Source organism: Aquila chrysaetos, chromosome 5 (assembly GCF_900496995.4).
Source record: "Aquila chrysaetos chrysaetos chromosome 5, bAquChr1.4, whole genome shotgun sequence".
NCBI classification, from domain to species: Eukaryota; Metazoa; Chordata; class Aves; order Accipitriformes; family Accipitridae; genus Aquila; species Aquila chrysaetos.
In genome coordinates this window covers 58,291,850-58,309,013 of record NC_044008.1, presented here as the reverse complement: position 1 = coordinate 58,309,013, position 17,164 = coordinate 58,291,850, and the positions used below count along the sequence as shown (strand labels likewise).

The following is a 17,164-nucleotide window of genomic DNA, read 5'->3' as shown; positions in this document are numbered from 1 at the left end:
AGACATGCGGGGGATATGCAGGGGGACAGAGGAGGTTGTCCAGGGACGTGCAGGGGACATGCAAGGAATTGTCCGGGGAGCAGCACCGAGGCACGCAACGGGGGACGCAGAGGTGGGGGGGGGGGGGTCCGGGGAGCAGCACCGAGGCACGCCGGGGGCTGCAGGAGGGATGCCCGGCGGCAGGCAGGGGGGGCGCAGGGGGAGTGCCCGGGAGCCGCCCCGTCCGCCCGTTTTCCCGGCGCTGCCGCCCGGCCGGGCCCTCCCCGCCGCCGCCTCCGCCTGCCCCCCCCCCGCTCCCCCCCCCCCCCCCCCCGCGGGAGCATCCCCCCGCCCCCGCCGGGCTCCGGGGCCGCTTTAAAAGGCGCAGCTCCCCGCTCCGCCCAGCTCGGCACCGCGGAGCGCACCATGCCCGCCGCAGCCGGCCCCGGCCCGGGGAGAGCGGCCCCCCCGCCGCCGCCCGCCCGCCTCTGCCTGCTGGCCCTGGCGCTGCCGCTGGCGCTGACCGGGCGCGGGGCCGCGGCCGAGCCCTCCCGCACCGTCTACACTAACCACTGGGCCGTGCGGGTGCGGGGGGGGCCCGCCGAGGCCGCCCGCCTCGCCGCCGCCTACGGGTACATCAGCCTGGGGCAGGTAAGGGGGGGGGGCAGGTGCCGGGGTACCGGGAGAGGGGGTTGGCGGGGGGGCGGGGGCTTGCACCGGGACCTTGTGGGGGATCCCCGGACCGGAGAGGCGCTGGGGGTCCCGCGGAGCTGCCCGGTCTCCCGGGACCGGGGTGATACCGGCGGTTCCAGGACCGGGAGATGGCCCCCGGGAGCCCCCCCCCGGCGGAGCGGTCGGGACGAGGACGATGCAGCCATGCTGGCGGAGCGCTTTGGCCCCTGGGCGGAGTGGCCGGGCAGCCCCGGTCCCGCTGCCCCCCGCCCCCTCCGCCGCCCCCGGCGCGGTGCCGTGCTCCGGCCCCGGTAGAACCGGGCGGCGGCTCCTCGGGGCGCCCTCGCCCCGCACTGCCCGCTCCCACAGCGGCTGGGGGATTGCACAAGTTCCTCCCATCCCGGAAAGTTACATTTGTGGATTTAACAAACTTCGGACTCTCTGGCCCGGGTTTATCGGAGATTTTGGGAACACGGAGAACTCTTGCTTTCAGTCCCTTGCAGCACACGGATGGCTTAAAGGCGACTTTCATCACGGCAGCTCCTTTTCCTCTCAATTTCTTCATCCTCTCTGTAAACCCAGATGTGGGCTGATGTCCTCAGAGTTTCCTCCGGAGTTTATCGCCTCCCGCACCGCCCGGCTGCTCAGCACTTTTCTGGCTGGGTGGCACTTCAGGTTGTCTTCCTGCCCAAGGTGTCTCCTGGACTATAAATTATAACCTTGCTTTATATTGCAACCCTGCTTTTAAGTATAATTAAAGTCACGGGGTGCTGAGTAAAACAGATTTTCGGGGGGGGGGGGGGCTGAACTGGGGACACTGTCTCCTGCACTGGTGTCAGTGACCTCCTGTGGGGGATAACCCCTCACAGCCCACCCTCTGTCTCCTACCTGCCGTGCTTTTGTCCCACCAAGGAGAAAATCACTTTTATTATTCAAATGTTTCTATCACAGGGCTGGGCAAATGTGGTTGTGCAACCCAAAGGGCTTTTCGGTGTTTATCCCTGTTCAGCCAGGGAATATCTTGATCGAGCTTCCCACTCTCCTGATTTGCATCAGCCTAATGTCAGCTCCTGGTCTGGGGTTCTGCTGTGTCCCTTTCCCACCGGCGCATCTGCTCCCCCGGCATTCTGGCTTTCCCGAGCTTGTCCCCACGATGCTGGAGGCATTTGGCCTACGGGCACAACATGGTCCTGCCGGAGCATCCATCCCTCCCTCCCCCCGAGCCCTTTCCCGGGGCAGCCCAGGCGCAGGCTGGAGAGCAAGGGAAATAGTTCTGTGGTTGCATCAGGGTGTTCCTGGCTCCCGCCTTTCCCGCGGATGCTGGGAGCTTGTGCACCTCTGGGGCTTCCCCAGCTGTTCTCAGTGCCCTGCCTTCAGCTCCCCGAGCCCCTTGGGCTTTTCCCACGGGAGCTTGCCCAGGGCCAAAAGCTGAGGAACCACTTTCCCCGCGCGTGTGCGCTCGTGGGTGACGTTTGCTGCGTTGTGCCTGGGGTTCGTGGTGTGCCGAGCCCCGTGGGGACCTGGGCGTCTCCAGCTTCCTCTGCTTGTGTAGCTGCCAGGGATGGCACCATCCCCAGTGAGATGTGCCCTCCTGGGGGGCCTGATCCTGCACAAAACTTGCTGGAAAACCCTGCCAAGGGCGTATCACCCTGCCCTGGGGAGATGTTTGGGTGGAGAAAAGTGGTGGAGTCCAGCATGGTGAGGGAGGAGGAGAGGTGATGGTCACGGAGTGACCCAGCTGGGTGCAAGGGAGGCTCAGCCCTGCGTTGGTGGCTGGCGACCTCTTTTCCTCCGAGCTGCAATCCTGGGGGCTCCTGACATGCTCCTGGCTGCGAAGGGCATGCTGGGGTTTGCACACACGGGTGTCTGCCCCGTCTCTGAGCTGTCCCCATGTGTTCCCGTGCCCAACAAGTGCACCAAGACACTCCTAAACCCTTCTGGGTCATGGCAGAGTGACATTTCCCTTCGGGAATCACTTGCATCAACTTCTATTTAAGTGAAGCAAACAATTAAACAAAAGGAAAAGACTTTACACCCCCAAACGCCTACTCATTCCTCCCCGCCAGTCTTTGTTTGCTGTGCCGTGCCGGGGCGAGCCGGGACAGGCCCTGGCCGAGGGCTGTGTGGTGCCGGTGCCCTGGGCAGCGCCTCTGCCGCTGTCCTGGGGGTGGTGATGAGCCTGTTCCTATCCCAGTAAAAATTCATAAAAATATGAATTTTTCCTTGTGCTGTGTCCAACACTGTAAGTTTTGGGAGGGCTCAGCAGTCTCACCTGCAGTGCAGGAGGAGGACAGGATTCATTTTGGGCTGGAATTGGAGCTTACCTGGATTCCATCTGGGGGACGCTGGAGCGATGGTGTCCTTTCAGCCCTGGGCTTGGTCCTTACTGGGCTGAATCGGGCCATGACCATCTGAGAATGACATTCCTGAAGGCAGGAGCTCAGCAGCTGGAGTCTTTATCCCCAGTGGGGACAGGTGGTGTCCCCAGGAGGGTAGCAGGCATGGCCTCCCCAGCTGGATCCGTCCTCCTGGAGGACACCAGTGCTGATGCAGCTGCATTTTGCAGAAATGAGCTGGTTTGGGCAAGATGCTGGAGGACTTCATTGTGATGGGGAGGGAAGAAACAGGCTCAGCAATGCCCTGAGTGGCTCTAGTGCTGCCCTCGGTGGTGTCCAGCTCCCAAAAAGCTCTCCTTTGCCATGTCTCGTTAGCTACAAGGGATCTTGAACCTGCTCAAAATACTAACGGCTGCTAATGAGGCAGGGCAGGCGCTGGGCTCATATCTGTCTGGCAACGCATGGGGAGAGCTGGGTGCTGCTGCAGGAGCATCTTCTGGGTGCCTCTCCCTGCCCCGGTGCTGATTGTGGGGGCTCACAGGTGGCACTGGGATTTGGAGGAGAAGGGGAAAAGGGGAATGGAAAAGGAGATCAGGAGGTGGCCAAACCCCTTGCAATCATATCTCTTTTTAACCCTGTTAAGGACCGTATTTGTAGAGTAATTCCTGTTGGCAAGGACCTCTGGAGGTCTCTAGTCCAACCCCCCAATTAACTTTGAGGCTGAATCAGGCTGTGCAGAGCCTCAGCCGGGTGAGATATGAAGCTCTCCAAGGATGGAGATCCCACCACCTCCTCAGGCCCGTGTGTCACCACCCTGCCCAAAGAATTACTCTCTTTATACCCAATTAGGATTTATCCCCTTGCAACTTGTTGTTTCTCATCCTTTTGCTGTGCATCTCCACATCTCTCTAAGCGCCTGGGTCCCGTTGGGGCCATGAGTAACTCCTTCAGCTTCAAACTCTTCCGCATTTGGTCAGATGACATGGCAAGCATGTGGTTTTTTTGGAAGCGGAGCCATTGACACCTTTGGCATAGTGACGATGGCTTTGCAGGGTGCAAAACGTGTTCCCATTGCTTCTGGCTTGCTCCACCTGCAGCCCAGCTGAGCTGGGCAGCACCAGCCAGGGCTTCCTCTGCCTCAGTTAACAGCGGGGAAGAAAACCTCTTCGTTTTTGTTGACGTACAAATTCAAGTTGCCTCAAAAAAATCTCAAGTTTCCTTTGAAACTTCAGCCCAAAACTGCGAATCAATTGGGAAAATTAAAATCAACCCTTGCGGGGTTGACCTCCCGTGCACGTTCTCGGCAAAAGTTAGATGTCTAAACAATCAAGGTTGAGAGTTGTAAATGCGCTTGGGGAGGGAACGAGCGTGCCCGGAGCTGCTCAGCGTGGTCTCCTGGGCTGCGGGTGGGTGGGCTGGCTTTGTAACCGCAGTTGACAGCAACCTAGACTGTCTGCTCGGCGGTGGAGCTGGGACCTTCCAGTGCGGGCAGCTGTCTTCTGGCTGGTTGGGAGCTGATGGGTACACTTGCTTGTCTAGGTAGGCAGGAAGGATCGGCCCTTGGTAAAGTCCTGCTACTTGCCTTTCGGGTGCTCCGCTGGGTTTTCTAGCATCCCCATCGCTGTGGCCACGCGGCTGTGGCCTTGCTGGTGCTGTACGCAGGAGAAAACCCAACTCTCTTGGGCATCTCCCACCCCCAGGGCTACATTGCAGAACCCTCACTAAGCTGACTGACCTCAAGGAGGAGAATAAATACTTTTCCATTAAAATAAAAGGCATTTAAAAATTTTTCTCCTTATAATAGCTTAGGTAGAAGGGGGCCTCTGGAGGTCACCAGGTCCAACTTCTGCTCAGAGCAGAGCTGGCTTTCAAGTTAGCCCCAACATGAGAAGTTTTTTCTTAATTTTTCCTTCCATAAATCCCAGGAGGATGAAGAACCTGGGGCACAGGGTGCTTTTTCTTCTGCTCTGGCCGCATATCCCCAGGGCCTGGGAGGGCGTCATCTCCCTTCCCGTCCTCTTGCTGCTTTGCATTGCGTGGTAATTTCACATTTATTTCCAAAAAGCCTCATGCCCGCTCCGTTGGGGAACAGAAGCGCTTCTTCAGCCGATGCTTGTTTATAGAGTGTGATCCTGTTACAATGAGTGCCAGAGGGACCGGAGATGAGAATAAACTGAATATTATAAACCTGCAAACTGCAGGCTGAGCTGGCGGATGCGGAGCTGAACCACCCGGGCTGTGGGATTGGGATTTCCAGGCAGAGTGAGCAAGAGGCAGGGTGGCCTCGTACAAGGTTTCCCTAAAATATGGGGAGGTTGGAGCATCCTCCTTCCCTTTCCTAAGTACAAGAGGATTTGAGGAATGGGTTTTAAAAGCCAAATGCAGATTGCAGGGAGCAACCACTTTGCATGTAGATGGTAACGAAAATGCACAGCGATGCTGTAATGCAAAGAAAAAAGTGGGGGGTGGGAGGATTTAAACGAACTTGAGTGGAAACAAATTGCAAAAATCACACTTAACGGCAGTAAAGTCAGTGAAATGACATTCTGGCATAAAAGGCAGAGCAAAACTAATTAAATATTTAATGATCCTAAGAGGCACTGGCATATCTCAAGGTATTAAGTGTGATAAAGATATAAGTAGTTGTCATCATCTGCTTCAGCATATGGTCTGGACAAACCTGTTTGCTCCCCCCTGTCCTGTTGCAGCCAGTCTTGGTCTGGCCTCAGGGACGTCACCCTGGCCCCTGTGTCACAGGTGGCCTCAGGGATGTCACCCAGGCTCCTGGGTTGCAGATGGAAGCTCGTTAGCATGGCTCGCCCTGGTCCTGTGAGCCAGGCACAGGGACTGCCACCACCTCCCTGCAGCATCCAGCTCCAGGCCATGGGAGAGGTTTTTTGGGGAAGAAAAATCTGAAGAGCCTCAGGGAAAAGGGAATTTATAGCAGGGACCCAATTTGTACCAAAATTGTGTGGCCTGGGAGCCGCATGCTAGTGAGTGCAGCTTTTGGGTCATTCCCATCCCTATGGCTGTGAATCCCAGCGGGATGCTCATCACACAGTGCCTGGCTGAGATTGCCCAGTTCATTGCGTAGCCTGGGGACATTATCCGTGCTTTTGGGATGGAAAAAGAGGAGTTGCGGCATCTCCGTCTGCCAGGATGAGAGGGCTGGAGGCACTGCAGCTACCTCAGTGCTTGGCAGGGTGGTGTGGCTGGCACGGTGTTTTCCCGCGAATGTGGGACATTTCAGCTCCATGCAAGAAAAAAAATGGCAAAAACTTGTAAAAGAGGAGCGTGGGGCTTCCCTGAGCTGAAGGGAGCCAGTGAGGCTGCCTTTCCCAGCTCGCCTTCACTCCTGGGCTGCACTTACTGCTGGGGAGGGACTCTAGGCTGGGGCATGTGTTACACATTCCTTGGGAGGGATGGTTGGTTTGCTTGGAGATAATTTTTTTTTTTTTTTGACAACTCCTGCTGCCGTCCCTGACTCCAGGCTAAGCACGTTTATATCCCGTGCTTCCCAGGAGCATCCCAGGGCTAGCAGGGATTGCATTCATCTCTCCTTACAGGGCTGTTCTTGCTGCCGGGGCGAAGCCGGAGCATCGGGTGGGGAAAAGCAGCATGATGAGGCACAGCTCCCCCAGCTCCGCTGCAGCTGCTGAGCTCATTTTTAGCTCGTTATTTGTGCTTGGGAGCTGATGGAAGGCAGTTTGCAAAGATGCATTTAATGGGTGAAAATTCATAAAAATGTGTTCCGGGCTCTGTTGTGTCAGTGCAGTGTCCGGCCACCAGCGCTGTTTGCCACGGCAGTGGCACTGGGGTTAGTGCCAGCATCCTGCATCCCCTCCCCGAACCCTGGCTTTGCCAGGGAGCTTTGTGTAAGCAAGGGATTTGCGGTGCAGGGCACGGCTGCCCTGATGCACAAAGGGATGCTGCCAGCACTGAAATGGGGGGCAACCACGGGAAAATCTTTTTTTTAAAAAAAAAAACCCTCTCTTTTTGCAGATTGGGAGCTTGGAAAACTACTACCACTTTCACCACAGCAAGACTTTTAAGCGCTCGACACTGAGCAGCCGGGGACCGCACAACTTCCTCCGCATGGACCCCAAGGTACGGGGCTGGGCAGCCCAGGGTCCCCCAGCCTCTGGGGGGGCTGGTGGGATGGGGGTCCCCATTTCCCCTGGAGGAGCCTGTTGTCTTGGTCTGGGTCAAGCGTGAGCCCAAGCATCTTGCAATGACATGTTATCCTTGAACCGCAGCCCTCTGCATGCACGGGGTGACTCATTGGACATGGGTATGTGGATCGGTGATGAAAAATACTTAGAAGTGACTAAACGCTAACATCTGTCTGAAAGCCGGGAGGAAGAAAAGGAGGGAAAAAGCCTTCCAGGATAGAAAGGCTGTTGCATGCTTGGGGTGTTGATCCAGTTGCCACAACACTTGCTGTCTCAATGGTTGCTATGTGTGAAATCCTTGGCAATAGCTCTGCATTGCTTTTTCCTAGAGCAAGCATCCGAAGGGATTTTCAGCACAGCTGAATTGACAAAAGTAATGGGGAGGGGGGGAAGGCGGCAAGGAGGGACAGGCGGGACCAGGGTGAGCTGGGCTCGGGGTGGTGGGGAAGGGCTGCCGCTCTGCCTCGGCTTTCCTCCTCCCTCAGCTCCACCCGGCGCCCGAGCCCTGTGAGATAGATGCTCCTTCTGCAGAGCAGGTGAAAGGTTAATGTGCAGGGAGGGTCTGGTTTTGGGGAGAGGGGGAAGTAAATGCAGAAAAAGGCTTTGTGGTGAAGGTAGCCATGCTGCAGCAAGCTGCTGGCGCTTGCACCGAAGCCTGGCCACCCTTGGGGTGCTCCTGGCCACCCTTGGGGTGCTCTTTCCTGAGACATTTCCAACTCACTCAGCACAACACATCCCATCCGCATCTCTCCAGACCCACACAGCAATCCTGCTTTCCCCAGCCAGCAGGCTTTCTGGAGAGGTTTGCTGTTAAATATTTGGACAGGGTTTGTAGCACATTTCTGAGGAGGCACACGCATGGCTGCATTGCCGGCGGGGGAAACCTCAGCGAGGGAAGCGTCGTGCCCTGGAAGTGTGCTGGGCTCTAATTAAAGCTGTTCGCCCTCGAGGAGGTGCACAGGCACCCCAGCAAATGATGAATTCAGCTCTGCAATTGAAATATCTCCATTTAAATGGGTCTAGTTATAATGCAAACCAAATCAATTGGCTTTCAGTCTTATTAACATTTACCTTACCTTGCTCTATGGACTACAAGTTAGAGCAATTGGGTCCCATTCTCTTAATCCTTCGTTATCACTCGGAGTTCAAGACCTCTTGGCATGTGTTGTCTCTCCTCCTCTCCCATGCACATTTGCAAATCGTTTTGGAGATGTCTCAGCATTTGGACGGCACAGCTTAGCGTGCACGATGCAGGAAAACATCACCGCGAGGCATGAGGAAATGCGAGCTGGAATAGCAAAGATGGAAAAGATGGAAACAAATCTTGCAGAAATCCTGAAGAACCAGCAAATCCAATCATTTGCAGATGTTGGGTGGTTCGTGCCTTCCAGGGGCTATTGTTTCCAGCACCGTTATTTATCGGTTTGCTCTGCCGTGGGGGTCGATGGCACAAGGGCCAGGTCCTGGCAAGAGGACCATGGCCAAGCCCTCCGTCCCAAGGATGTGGGTGGCTGGGCAGGGGGAGACCCAACAAACACGGGGCAGCACCCAAGGTCCTGGTCCCCGTGGGCCCACCCTGCTGCTGAGCTGCCCTCTTGCCCCAAGACATCCCTGTGACCGGCGGCTGCTCCTTTTGGGGCTGATATGAGCCAAGCGATGTGGCAGGTGATGGAAAGGGAGGAGGGATGTAGCAAATCCAGCAATTTTGGGGGCAGGTCATGGTGGCAATAGTAAGAGGCGTGGAGGGGCAGTGGGATGCAGAGCGGGGTCACGTTGTGCTTTGCCAACCCTCTTACGGGCTCCACTTGCAGCTCTTGTCGCCGTAAACTTTCCCAGCTCGCTGGGATGCTCCTGTTGGTCTTCACAGTGCTTGAGCCTGCAGCCTCACTGCTCCAGTCTCTTCATCCTCATCGGAGGATGTCATGGCCTCAGTCTCTGTGCATCTGGCCACGCACTGTAGCAAAATCAACCCCACGTAAATTATTTCTGCCGTGCTTTATGGCAAACACATGCTGGAGCCATCTTGTTTGTCCTGGATCTCCGCTTTAATTCCTGCACATCCACTGGAATAAGTCAAGCTATTGCTTTTCTGGAGCTGCAAAGGGAGTTGCATCCTAGCCTGTGCTGGTTATCATGTTTGGTGGAGCTACCCTGGATTGCTGGATCCGGGCATCAGCCACTGAAAATCTTAAAGTAAGGGGGGAAATGAAAAGCTGCCCCTCTGTTTCCAGCAAGGGCAAAGGGTTCAGCTCGGTGATACCTGTGCCTCCTCACAGGGTCCTTTGGCGCCACTCCGGGTCACCTCATTATTACTAATTAGGGTTTGCAGGGATGGAGCTGCCCCCCGCCCCCCAGGATCAGGAGTGTGTTGTAACAGTTTTTGCCATCGCTAGTAGCAAAAAGACTTTTTTTTTAATTTCCGAGAAGCTTTTCCCCCACCCTGGATGTGTGGTGGAAGGCGACCAGAGTTTCACAAGCAGTGGGAGCCATTGCAGGGATGCCCCGGGCTCCTTCCCACTCGCCTGTTGTCTTCCCACACCAGCCACATCGATTTAGCAACCCCCCCTTGAAATCAATGTTGTTAAACTGCTGATTTCTCTGTGTCCACACAAGACTTCTCCATCGACTCCCGACTGGCAGCGCTTGGGTCGATCGGGAACATTTTTAAGGTGAAGACATCTCTGCAAGGCACCGCAGCTCCTGGCAAAACCTGCAAAATTCCACATCTTCCCGTCATTCCTGCATCCAGCAAAGCTGCAGGGAAAGGCTATAGCAAGACCCACAGTAACGCTGCCAAGGAGAGCAGCTTTAAGGAGAAAAGCTGGGTGTTTGGGCCATATCCTCTATTTAATGTATTTTTAATTTTTTTTTAACTAGACCATTAAGTTGTATTTTTGCTTCCAATGCTTAAATCCATTGTCGTATAAGCAAAGCAGCATGCTGTCGTCAGCCAAGGCAGCATGGAAACTCATTTTTTTATGAAATATATATTTTTTTCCTTTCAACAGTTTTTTTCTTCAAAGTACATACATTTAAAAACCAAGCTCTAGGCTGTAAACTGTCAGGTTTCTGATATGCACAGCTGCCCATCCACCTCCATCCAAGTCAGAAAGCTATAAACCATGCACGAAGAACTCGGTTCAGCCGACAGTTTCACATAAATGAGCCCAGCAAAAACTTGCACTTTGGATTTTTATTCTTTTCGTTACAAAACCTTAGTCACAAGAATAAAGACATCCCCATGAGCAGCTCTGCCATTCCCAAAAGATCCCAAGCCATCAGGAAGACAATGTCCGGCAAGGAGGGATGTGCCACAGAGCCCTCCCAGCTCATCAGCTGGTGCCTCCCTTTTGCCCCCAGCATGAGCACATGTAAAGATTTGGTCTATAAATTATTTTTACAACCTATTTTCAATCAACCTGGGTTTTGTCTCCATGCTGAAGGCAAGAGAGCCCTTTTTGTGGGCAATAAAGGTCTGGGGGGGGAAACACTCACCAGGGATGGGATGAGGCTACTCCCAAACCAGCACCTTAGGTCCCACCGCAGCGGCACGGGCAAACACCGGCATTTCCCAATCCTGGCCTTTTCCGGCTCATTTCCCGTTTGATGTCTTCGCATGTCACGTCCCACTGAAAAGCAAACAAATGTCAGAGCGGTCGGCCCCAAGGCCACCTCACCCACAGCCGGTGCCAAAAACGCCTCTCCAGAGCCAGCTGTGTTCCCTGAGACCTGCCACGGCTGTCTGTGGTTGTCCCATATTTTTGGGAAACACGTGTTGTGCTTGGGTAAAGCCCCCGATTTTATTATTTTATCAGGAGGAGTGGAGCTCGAAGGATGAGCAGCCCTGGAGCCAGGTGGTGAAGTCTCAGGGCTGAGCTGCTGCTGCTGCTGCCTCCCAGCCGGGGGGGAAGATCAGCCCCAAAATTAAGCCAAGCACCTGAGTCTTCTCCAACACTTTGACTAAACGCTGAAATATGTGGTTCATCTCCAGCGGGACTTCAGCACGTGCTTCAGTGCTTCGTTAAGCCAGGGGGGTTTAGGCTCGCGCTTGGAGGCGACTTTATTTATGCTCAAGGGTTTTACTGCGCCAGGAGAGGAATCTGGTCCCTGGCTTGGAGACCACAAAGAGCTGAGCTTGCCGTGTCCATCTGCCCATTCATCCTTTCTCCCCCAAAATGGAGCTTCTATCTCTGCAGCAGCTCTGGCCAAGGAGATGGGGGTTTGCTGGTGATGCTGGGCTGGATCCAGGCAGCGGTTCACACGGCTTCCGCATCCCGCATCCCATTTCAGCGGGCAATGCCGGGCACTGTGCCCACGGGCGATGTCGGGCTCTGAGCCCGCAGGCGATGCCGGGCACTGTGCCCACGGGCGATGCCGGGCTCCGTGCCCATGGGCGATGCTGACCCACGGCTCTGCTTGCAGGTGGACTGGCTGCAGCAGCAGGAGGTGAAGCGGCGGGTGAAGAGGCAGGTCCGAGGCGAGCCGCACGCCCTGCCCTTCAACGACCCAGTGTGGCCCAATATGTGGTACCTGGTGGGTATCTCCCCTCCGCCGCCCTGCGAGGAACCCGCTGCTTTACGGGGGGGGTAATTTATTTTTAATCAAACGCATCATCAATCTTTGCTGAGCCCGGCCAGTAGTGAAACACCTTAATATCAGCAAATGTGCTTGGCAGCAAGATGTTAAAATTGTAAATTGATATACTAGAGAGAATAGTTTAAAGTGTTTCCCCCTCATTAGCAGCCCCTCGTTATGGTCTGCGCAGCAAAGGCTTTGGAGCAGAGCAGCTGCAGTGCCGATGCATTTTACCCATCCGAGAGCTGCAACCATCTATTTACAATATCATTTTTTCTCCTGCCTGCTTCATCGATCTGTATTTGACAGGGAAATTCATTGAAAATTAAGCACAGAAAGGAAATGAGCACTTCAAAACCGAAGAGCCTGCAGTATTTGAAATGGAAGAGGAAAAGAATAATAGGGAGATAGTGTTGCCTGGATTAACTGCTGCTGGATGGCTTTGATTAGTGGAGTGAAGTTATAACAAATCTACGAGTTATATGGCAGGGGGTGGGATGTAAATATATTTTCTGGTTGATTAAATGGACTCCCAGCCTGGCTGCTTGCTTAGATGGGCTGAAATGGGGTTGCAGCCCTTTTGCAGCTGTGTTTCCCCCCGTAGCACTGCGGTGATAAAAGCAGTCGCTGCAGGTCGGAGATGAACATCCTGGCAGCCTGGCAGAGGGGCTACACCGGCAAAAACGTGGTGGTCACCATCCTCGATGACGGCATAGAGAGGAACCACCCCGACCTCCTGCAAAACTATGTGAGCTGGGGGCTGGACGGGCTGGGGCTGGACGGGCTGGGGCTGGTCCTCATAGTGAATTGATTTATGGAGAATTTCAGTGTATAAACACAGCTTAAGTCTGTGCATTGGCAGATTAGAAGAAAATGTTTTTTTAAAAAAAAAGCTCGAGATGTTTTTAAGAAGGAAACAAGGTTTTTAGACAAGAGGGTTTGGGGGAAACTCCCTTTGCAGCTGCCTGGGAAGTGGCCGCCTCCCTCTGGCTTGCCAGGGCAGAGCCAAAAACCTTCATGAACCTGCTTAGCCCCAGCTCAAACCCCAGATGGATGCGGGGGGGGGTGGTGGTAGTGGTGCTGGAGCCAGCAGGATTTGGGGTTCGGAGGAGCTGTCCCCTTGGTAGCGGGTTGTTTCCCATGGGAGACACACAGGGCTGCAACCCAAAACTATTTATCTTGAGCAAATAGTCAGAAACTAAGGGGAAAATGGCATTTTCTGCCTGGCTCGGCTCCGTTAGCCACCACACCAGCTGCGGGTGAAGCAGGACCATGCTGCTGCTGAGGCCATTTAGTCCCATGCTGTGCTGGTAAGTCAAATCTAATGGTGGCAACATGTTTTCAGGACCCTCTTGCAAGCTACGACGTCAATGGGAATGACCATGACCCGACTCCACGCTACGATGCCAGCAATGAGAATAAGTACGTGATACTAATTGCCATGGAGCTGGTGTCCGTGTGGCCGGGGTGTGGGGGGGTCCCTGGGGCTGGGGTTTTGCCCCCTGGGGTGTCTTCCAGGTCTGTGGCCTTTCCCCATGCCCAGCGCTGCAGAGGATGCTGCGTTACAGGCTTTGCATAGAGTCATTGCGTTTTAATGCAAATCCAGCCTGTGGCAATCACACTAATTGCTGATGAACCCTTGAGCCATTGAATGATGTACCGGGGGGTTTCCTCGCCATGGTCGGGCATTAAACCACGTGAGTTGGGCTGGGTGGCTTAGATGTCAAAGCTTGGATGCACTTTCTGGGCTTCAGTTAAAGCGGGACGGGCACATGATGGCATGTGTGGAAATGAAACGGGAATGCAAAGAGCAGATTGCATTTAAGTGCAAGATGCGAAAAGCAAATTGCACTTAGGTGCAAAATGCAAAGAGCAAGTTGCATCAAGGTGCAAAAAGCAAAGAGCAAATTGCATCTAGGTGCAAAACGCAAACAGCAGATTGCTTTCTGCATTAATTTCCTCCATCCCCCAGTCCGTGCTGTGGGTTTTGAATAAGGGCTGTCCAGCTCTTGGGGCACTTTCTTCCACTGCTCTGGCCTCAGAGCTGGTTTTTGGGTGCCGGGTGGGGGTTGGCTGGAGGGATCCTTTGCCACGGGACATCAGCTCACAGGGTATTTCTCTTTGCAGGCATGGCACTCGCTGCGCGGGGGAAGTGGCGGCGGCGGCGAACAACTCGTACTGCATTGTGGGCATTGCCTACAACGCGCGCATCGGAGGTGAGGCTGGCGCCTGCCTGTGGCTTCCTTGCCCTTCGCCGTCCCCCCGAGGGACTGCGGCCACCCTGGCCGTGCCCGTGGGCTCCCAGGGTGGGTAGTGGGATGCTGGCCCCCAGATATTGCCAGGAGCGAGTCTCCTCCTTTGGTACCCTGGCTGCAGGAAGTCCCAGGGGGGCTTGGCCGAGGATAGGTGACACGGGGTGCAGGGGACTCCCACTTCCTCTGTTTTGGGGGGGAAGCCTTCTGCTTGAGCTGCATCCTTGCCGTGAGGATGCATGTGGATCGAGGATGTGGCGATTTCACCCCAAAAGCCCACAGCTGCTCTCAGGGGGGCCACGTTTGCTATGGTCGGTGGCGCCAGTTTAGCTTCAGAGCTGAAACCGTTCGTTTGCGAGGTTAATGTCTGCAGATGAGCCGGTCGGAGAGGGGGGCCTGGGGGGATCCCCAAAATGCCCTCATGGGGAAAACACTGAGGGGGGCGGAGCTGCGCGGAGTGGGGGAACCTTTGCACAGTCCCTCAAATAACACAATGCGCGGGAAGCAAATGAATCTTTATCACCAAATTGGATCCTGATGGTAATTAGCCTCACAGAGTTCATTTGCATTAGCCTAGCTGGTTTGGAGGCTGGTTTGAGCTGGAGCTGCTCTGGCCAGCCTGGGCTGGTATAGCACCCACCGGAGAGATGGAGGTGTCGGCTGGGGTGGGAGAGCCGTGTCCCATCTGCGTGGCTGGTGCGACCATGCAGGGGACAAATGCCTGGAGCTGGGTCCTCGCCGGGGGTTTTAGCCCCGTCCTTGGCACAGCTGGAACGGGAGAGGGGCTTTTACTGCAACCCATCCTACCACCTCAATGCCAGGAGAAGTCACTGTTGGGAGCACAGACCCAAGCACTCATGGGTGGATTTGGGGCTTAATTCCTTCTCTTGGCTTGTTCATGCTGGCCATGCAAGAAGAAGTTTCGTTAGGGTTGTGTCTGCATGGGAGTGGTGCCTGCAGGGAGTCCTGCTCCTGGCCAAGCACCGTCAGTGGTTCCCTATGCCGGGAAAATCCCCCGACATAAGAAATAACCCCAGGGAGGGTGAATGGGGGAGTGGCAGGGGCTGTAAAGGCTGTAGCACATCCCCCCATCCCATCCCATCCCATCCCATCCCATCCCATCCCATCCCATCCCATCCCCTGTGCCCCCTGCACGTGGGATGACTTCTTGCTTCTTAGAGGTTTCTTGCCCCTAAAAAACCATCTCCAAGCAGCAGCAGAGCCAGGCAAAGCTCCTGGTGGGGTTTAAGGCAGTTTTACATCATGCAGGATCAGGCTGTTGCCTTTATGCTCCTTTTTGAGTCCATATCTTCGCAGCAGCCGTGGAGATGAGCGTTACTTGTTGGCTTTATAACGACCTATGGGTCTCATTTTAATTTCCTTCCTTTAATGCCTTGCCTTGGGGCTGTGCTGGGGAGACATCGAGTGATGCGAGGCACCTGGCAGAGGGTAGAGGCTGTGGGCTTCCCACAGTGTGAACAGGCAAAGGGGAAAAATAAAGTTTGTAGCCATATCAAGTTTGGGATTGTGGAGGAAAATGCGCTATAGCTGCAGTGAGAGTGATTTTAGATGGATTACGCAAATAAAGCAGCGATTAATGAGCACAACTTGTTGGGGAAGCCTATTTGTCACACTCAGAGAGCTACCATCTAATTTTACTGGCTGCTCTTCAGCGCTCTTGCGTTGCTTTTCATTTGCTCCGGGCAAAATACATTGCTGCTCAAGAAACAAAAAGGGCTCTTGCCATTCCTCCTCCTCCTTTCCCCTCTCCTCGAACGCTCACTTCGGAGGTCAGTATTGCTCCCTGCGTGGCAAAGAGCTCATTTATTTTGCAGCATCCTTCCCTGCTCCCTCCTGCCCCATTATTTAACTGGGGGGTTCCCGCATTGTGGGTGGTTGTCTCTGGGTTGGCTTTGAGTTGGCTTTGGGCTGACTCTGGGCTGGCTTTGGGCTGGCTTTGAGTTTGCTCTGGGCTGGCTCTGGGCTGACTCTGGGTTGGCTTTGAGCTGGCTTTGAGCTGTTTTGGGCTGACTTTGGGCTGACTTCAAGCTAAATTTGGGTTGGCTTTGGGTTGACTTTGAGCTGACTTTGAGCTTCCTGATGAACATGCCCACATTTAGCAAGCACAAAAAAACATCCCTTGGCTGGTTTTGTTTGCTGCGCCGCAACCGAGCACGGTTTGGACACCAGGCTCGGCTTTTCACCCCTTCTGCTTGTGTTTTCTTGTTAACACAACAAAGAGAGGAAGTTTTTGGGAACTGCTCTGCTCCCTCATTTTATATTTCCAGGCTTGTTTTTGGCTGGTAGGGGACAGCGTCAGAAAGAGATATTTGAGTTGACTGGTGTCCAGAGCACAGCTGCAGCTGTAATGACATCTGCCTGCATTTGTTTGCTTTAAGGAAAAATACATGTGGAAGTGGAAATGCATTTTTATAAACCGGACTCTCCCTGGCTGGCAAAATACCATGCTGAAATTTCCAGCATCTCTTCTCCCGCAAGAGCTGTTTCTGGTCAGTCCTTTGGGGTGCCTGGCACCCTCTGCCCGCCATGCAGAAGGTGAAATCTGGCACGGAAAGGGCGATGAGGAGCAGAGGGGGTTGTAACCCTCATATTGCAGCAGTTGGAGGCTGGGGGTGTGCACCAATCCCCCAGCCCGTCCCGCCGTGGCTGGTGGGCTCTGCCTTTGAACCACCCCAGCCGGTGCCTGCTGGCATTCCTGGCTGGAAGTGAGGTTATCCCAGGCGGCATCGTCATCCTGCCATGGGTTGGGGTCCTGGTTCTGATATTGGCTGTGCAAACCGCAGCCTGGAGCTTCTCCTGGGGCCTCTCCCCATCTTGGGAACCACTGGCATCGGTTGGGCAGCGACGGCGTTCATGGACGGTCACAGTTGTCCCCACTCGTGGGGAGAGGCTTCATCCTGCTGGTGTGCCTGAAGCCAGGGGGCCGTGAGCGTCCAGGAAACACCGATATCTTCCAGGTAGAGAAATGAGGTAGCAAATTAATTAAAAGCCGGCGGGGGGAGAAGGTTTTTAGCGGGGGGATTTTGCTGCCAGGGAGTGCGGCACCGCTCCCACCGCCTGATCCCTACCGATGGAGGGGAAGCAAATTTTAACCCCCACCTCTCCATCACTTGCCATGAAGCCAGCAACACAGGAAACTTTCCAAAATAGCTCCCCA

General features: G+C 54.9%; 1 protein-coding gene across 4 annotated transcripts in view; it reads left to right on the top strand.

Annotated features, from left to right (window-relative positions):
* The first annotated feature begins 390 nt into the window (after positions 1-390).
* PCSK6 (proprotein convertase subtilisin/kexin type 6) overlaps positions 391-17,164 on the top strand; it is a 37,090-nt gene continuing 20,316 nt past the window's right edge. For all 4 annotated transcript variants that reach the window (XR_003923524.1, XM_030015195.1, XM_030015197.2 and 1 more), the window contains exons 1-6: positions 391-630; positions 6,990-7,094; positions 11,582-11,692; positions 12,339-12,482; positions 13,080-13,156; positions 13,862-13,950. Coding sequence is in view for 3 of the 4 variants with exons in the window: in XM_030015195.1 (XP_029871055.1) it covers positions 406-630; positions 6,990-7,094; positions 11,582-11,692; positions 12,339-12,482; positions 13,080-13,156; positions 13,862-13,950 (751 nt within the window). In the remaining variant the exon portion in view is untranslated. The remainder of the gene's footprint in view (positions 631-6,989; positions 7,095-11,581; positions 11,693-12,338; positions 12,483-13,079; positions 13,157-13,861; positions 13,951-17,164) is intronic.